At 37.3% G+C, this 6,293-nt stretch overlaps 1 protein-coding gene across 1 annotated transcript; it reads left to right on the forward strand.

Annotated features, from left to right (window-relative positions):
• The first annotated feature begins 618 nt into the window (after positions 1 to 618).
• Positions 619 to 1,927, forward strand: LOC113299021 (probable ribose-5-phosphate isomerase 3, chloroplastic). Its single transcript, XM_026547946.1, has one exon. It carries the CDS (start codon positions 821 to 823, stop codon positions 1,697 to 1,699), a length of 879 nt encoding a protein of 292 aa, XP_026403731.1. The 5' UTR covers positions 619 to 820; the 3' UTR covers positions 1,700 to 1,927.
• Positions 1,928 to 6,293: the final 4,366 nt, after the last annotated feature.

Here is a 6,293-nt window from a genome sequence, read left to right on the forward strand (position 1 = left end):
GAAGAACATAGTGAAACAACAAACCCCGTGGACGTAGGCCTTAGTGCTGAACCACGTAAACCTCGGTCTTGTTTATATTTCAGCACTTTATATTTGCCTAACCCCATGGATCTTTACTTGTATGTATTGTTTTCTTTGTTTTTACCTATATCCCGTGCGCAAACGCCCCGCATGGAGTTGTTAGATGAGGCTGTGATAAACCCGAAGGTTTTGAGCCAAGGAATCAACACTAAGATATCATCATCACAAATCATTCTAGATTACGATGATTGGTTGTGAGCATTCGGATGCCTTCGTGGTTTGAGTGTTCACACCATATTAAACAAGATCAAGAAAAAAAAAAGAAAAAAAAAGGTGCAGGTTGGTGGAGGCGGAGCAAAGGAGGTGCTGCTCGGCGGGTGGAGACGATGAGGACGAATTAGATTTTGGAATTAATAGGTGGTGGTGAATAGGGAAAGTGTGGGTGGTGAATAAGTAAAAAACAAGAAATCAATCTGATCCCGCATAGGGCGCAACACTAGTCCAAGAAAAAGAGCACCACGGTGCTTGCTCTTGGCATACTCCATGACCACTACCACCAACCCTTTCCTGAGAAAAAAGAAAACAAAGAAAAAAAAATCTAACAAACACAGAAGGAAAAATACTTACATTGATTGGTTTTGATCTCACCAAACCATATCTTCTCTTTTCTCCACCTAAAATCTCTCCCCATATCAATTCCAAAAAAGAAACGAAAGCAAACAAATAGAGAATAAGAAGAAACACCTCTTAATTCTTATCAAATCCCTAAGAAAATCTCTCCATTTTCATTCACTCAACCATGTCTACCTTATCTCTGCTATCCCACACATCCTCTCTGAAATCCTCCTCTAATTCCATCTACAACAATGGAATCAGTAGACTTCTCCTACACACTCCATCAACCCTTAAACTACACCAGTCCCATTCATCAATGTCAATCAAAGCTTTTTCATCACCATCTCCAACTCCAATGCCTACTCAAGATGACTTGAAAAAACTAGCAGCAGATAAAGCTGTTGAATATGTTAGTAGTGGTATGGTTTTAGGTCTTGGTACTGGATCTACAGCTGCTTTTGTTGTAGCCAAAATTGGTGAATTACTAAAATCTGGTGAGCTTAAAGACATAGTTGGTATTCCTACATCAACAAGAACCTATGAACAGGCGAAATCTCTAGGTATTCCGTTATCAGTTCTTGATGATCATCCAGTTCTTGATTTGTCTATTGACGGTGCTGATGAAGTTGACCCAGATTTGAATCTAGTGAAAGGCCGAGGCGGCGCGTTATTAAGAGAGAAAATGGTTGAAGCAGCGTCAAAGAAATTTGTTGTTGTGGTTGATGATACTAAATTAGTTGATGGTCTTGGTGGTAGTGGATTAGCAATGCCTGTTGAAGTTGTACAGTTTTGTTGGAAGTATAATTTGATTAGGTTACAAGAATTGTTTAAAGAAGAAGGTTGTGAAGCAAAATTGAGAATTGATGCTGATGGGAAACCTTATGTTACTGACAATTCTAATTATATTGTTGATTTGTATTTTAAGACACCAATTAGAGATGGATTAGCAGCTGGTAAAGAGATTTCGTCGTTCCAAGGTGTCGTCGAACATGGATTGTTTCTTGATATGGCCACTGCTGTTATTATTGCTGGTAAAGAAGGTGTCAGTGTGAAAAGCAAGTGAGAATGTGAGTGAATTTACTCCGTCTTTTGTTACATAAAGTCGTATGATAGTTTCTTGTCTGTTCTAAGTTTTTATTTTTTCAGTTTGATAACTTGGAAAAATAATCTGAAAAATAATTGTTGTACGTGTATTCCATTTTGGTTTATTGGAAATGTAACTGAGAAAATAATGGAAAGGGAGTTCTGGAATGGAGTTCTGTTAAAATTCATTTAGAATTTTATGGATCAATAACAGGAAGCAGTTGAAAGCTATGTAAATTTCCCCTTTCTTAGTGTTTTCTCCCCTGAGGTAGGTTCCAGTATGGTGTGCTCTCTGTCAGACCTAAAGATCTTACCATTCCTGCCATCATCACTGATGGTATCCTCTCTTGAATACTCATTATAATAGGTTAGTGACAGCAACAGTAGACCTGCCCAAAGACCAACCCGTCGTCCGGCCTTATTTCTGCTCATAGCAGCCACTCAATTCTCCATGTCTTCAACATGGAGTCGTGCTCCTTAACGTTACACATATAGATGGTTACAACATTAAACTTTAAAGAACTTTGAAGTAAAGAGCTCCTAAGGATCGGGTTCGTGATACTTGAGAGCTCTAAGAAGTAATGAGAAGCCTCTTCACTCCCCTGTTGGTGCCAGTTGACTGACTATCTTGCATTTCAATTCCACTATCCAACCCATCACAACCTTATCACCACCGACTTCTCTTCCCCTGGCTGTTTTTCGACAACCTGCTCCCCAGAAATTACCTGAAGCGTCATGAAATGTGAACAGAATATCTGATTTCGAAAATATATATCTGATTCAGTTATGTGCATAATGTTATGAATTGCTTGATTTGTTTTACATAATCTGAAGAAATTGTTGCTTGTCTTCTTTTTGTGAAGAGAAGAGTTGACTCCTGGGATAATTTTGTCATACGAATGCCTTATGAAGCAGCTGTACTGGTTAGATTTTCTTATGTTTTTGTTCGTGCAACTTGATAACTGGTAAGAATACATGACAAGCCACTATTTTTGATGTGCTGAGTCTGCTGACATAAATATATTGTTGGATATTGACTCAGTGAATAGAAAACCCCTGCATCTCTCAATCTGAAGCCCAGTTATTATCATAGAGCTAAGCTAGACCAGTTCATGCAGGGGCGGAAGTACTATGTACAGACTTTCCCTGGCTTAAGCCACCCCTAACATTTTTTTTTTGAATGATTTTTAGGGACCATGGTTCTTTCGAGGGACCATGATTTTATGAGGCCACCTTTCCTATAGTGATAAGGGGTGTCTTAAAACGTTGAAATGACTAACCTACCCTTAACCTAATTTAATTTAAAACCAACCTAATAACCACCTATATATATAACCACCACCTCCTCCCACCACCACCGCCCACCACCACCGATTACCACCACCACCACCTCCGATTATCACCACCAGCAGCCACCGATTACCACCACCACCACCACCGCCCACCACTGCCGATTACAACCACCACCACCTCCGATTACCACCACCACCTCCTCCCACCACCACCATCGCCGCCTATTTAAGAAATGTAACAACATCAATGCAATCACAATTAAGTTCGGTTACATAATTTTATCGAGTATAAAAGACGCCAGCCGCAACCTGATTCTGCCATGAGACCACTCCGGGGGTATTTTCCAACAAACCCTTCGCTTTAATTTGATTTTGATTGCTTCAATCGAATAGAAATCATCAAAATAGGGTTTTAATAAGAGTTACAGAACCATGTTCGGTTAGGTCGATTTTCCAAAAAACCCTAGTTTACTAACCGAACTTCTTGAAAATGAAGAACACGAAGAACAGTTCGGTTCTATTCGATTTAAAACTAAGTTACCGAACTCTCTGTTCGGTTTTTTCGCAAAAAAATTTAAAATTACAAAGTAACCGAACTCCACCCTTAGAACCAAAAAAAGACAAATCCAGTCTAACTGAACTGTGTTGTTGTGGCCACTATGTTGAGTTCCAAAATAACCGAACTTAGCCAATAGAGTTCGGTTTGTTCGCAAAAATTTTTAGAACTACAAAGTAACCGAACTCAGCCAATAGACGCTGGAACTTCACATTTTTTTTTGTTTGTTAAGTTCGGTAACTTCACAATTTTATCGCAGAAACCGAACTCAGAGTTCGGTTGGTTAGTTGTTAGGTTCAAGTTTGCGAAAGAACCGAACTTTGTAAACTTATATACTCTTATATTACGTAAAGTTCGGTTAGATCAAAAGTGCATGCAGTTTGCGAACCAACCGAACTTTGTACACCAAAGTTCGGTTAGTTGAGAACCAACCGAACATAACGCTGTAACTCCTAGAAATTATTAGAGAGTTCGGTAACCTGCGTGTTTGGAACAAGTAACCGAACTACACTTTCAGATGAGTTCGGTTACTTGTTCATCTCACGGGGCAACCGAACTACAGCTTCAGATGAGTTCGGTTACTTGTTATTCATATAAAGTAACCGAACTGTTCAAAATCCAGTTCAAATCCGGATCATTTTGAAGATTAACAAATATTCTAGGAGAGGATGGAGATGAAGAATCAGATGAGTTTTCATCATTTGAATACTCAAACTTAGTGAATTAGAAAAAAAAATTATTTTCCATGTTTTTCTCCTTCATATTCTCTAACTCTACTCTCTCAATAATTCTACTCAACTAATAATAAACCCATCTTTTAATTTAATCTCACTAATTGTTTTTAACTAAATCATTCACTAATCACAACCTAAAATTAATTAAGAGGGTAGATTAGGTATTAAATAAATAACTAGATATGGGGTGACCTAGAATTACTTCTAATGCCTTTAGCCAAAATAAAACCATGGTCCCCCAAAAAAAACCATGGTCCCCAAAAATCGTTTTTTTTTTTTTGTAAATAGGTAGTAAAAATTGGCCCATTTTAGTTGAAGCCTAGGTAACCTTAAGCCAAGCCAGGGTAAGAATCAAGTTATAACCAGATGTATGCGTAAAAGAAGAATATTTTTTTCTTTGCATCTGTTCATCGAGCGGGAGAAAAAAGAAAACCCTTGGTAAGGGAATTTTACTGATTTGATGTCGTATAATGGGTTACTTTCATGAAAAGGACATGGGGTTTAGGTTAAATTCACTTGGGTTTGTGTAATTGAAAATTTGAATGTTTTAAGTTTAATCTTTTAAGGTATAAGCGAATCTGAGATTATTTAATTAGGATTAGTTGACAGGATTCATGGAAGTTGAATGTTATGGTGTTAGTCCTGATTGATTGTATGACTAAGATAATAGAATCAATAGCTTATAGCTATGTAAACACATACTACATAGAATCAGTATAGACATAAATCATAAAAATTGTTCACTAACAGCGTGTTCGGTATGAGGTAATCCGATTATCAGAATTGGATTATCGGGATTGAATTCCCTTATCAAGAATTTATTGTTCGGTTCAAGTTATACTACCAAAGAATCAGGAACTGATAATACGTCCATACAAAATACGCTAATACCCTTGATTTATATGCGATTCAAATCAAGTTCAGAGAAAATCAAATCCAAATATTAAGTTTTCATCGAAGAAACTGAAAAATCAAATCCGATCCTAGAATCCGGTATAATTTTACTGATGGTAGTTTACGATCCACCTAGTTCTCATTTCTCTCCGACTAAAAGTTTCAGGAGATCAAGTTGACTTTTGATTTGAAGTTGGTTTTGTTAAGGGTAATGATGTATTTTCATGCTCTTTTCCCTGGAATTGAATTCCATTCCATCGTCCAAAGAGTGGAATTGAAAACAATTAATTTAGGGGAATCGAATTCTCTGGGAATTGGATTCCTGGATTTCACCTTATGTTCGGTTGGGAGAATTGGGGGATTACATTGTAATCGGATTACTGGGATTTCAATTCCCCCAACCGAACACGATGTAAGAATATAAAGTTTACTATATTGGTTTATCCCTAAGTATAAACATTCTTATTGAGTTGTGAATATGTACAACGTCGTACTTTGATTTGGTTTTTAACAGGTAAGACTGGCAAATAAGCGATATTCGGTGGATGAAAGCACTCTTTTGGAGTGTGAGACTCTTTTCATTGTTATGGTAAGTTTTGCGTGCTCAGCTATTTTCTACTTGGTATTAATTATTAACTAGTGCTGGACATAAAAGTTGAAGTTTGAGGATGGCTTCATATTCTGTCTGTTTTTCTTTCTATACTTCAATTTACTTCTTTTTGTACTTCCTATGTTACTCTACTTTAATTGGCTTGTAAATTTGAGAACTACATTAGGAAACTGAACCACATGAGCACACCTGATTTTGTGAAGGAGTTCGAGAGAGAACACAATGGTATCAAGACTCCCCCTGTCTATAATTTGTATTTACTAATATACCATTTCGTATCTACGAATGTACGATGAATGTAGCTTGGACTCATTTCTAACTTCGTGTTATTACAGTCAACTGGTTGGATATCTATCAAAACATTAAAAGAAAAATACTGAGTTGTATTTGAATCCGTTGGAATGGCACATCCTGAAATGCATAGCCCAATGTCCAGGGCTATGTATGGCGTGGATGTAATGCTCGACCGATCTTTCAAACCTAAATTA

Source organism: Papaver somniferum, chromosome 7 (assembly GCF_003573695.1).
Source record: "Papaver somniferum cultivar HN1 chromosome 7, ASM357369v1, whole genome shotgun sequence".
Taxonomy (NCBI): Eukaryota; Viridiplantae; Streptophyta; class Magnoliopsida; order Ranunculales; family Papaveraceae; genus Papaver; species Papaver somniferum.

Excerpts from the sequence above, each read along its gene's own strand:
- LOC113299021 (XM_026547946.1), top strand. The coding sequence starts at position 821 with ATGTCTACCTTATCTCTGCTATCCCACACATCCTCTCTGAAATCCTCC.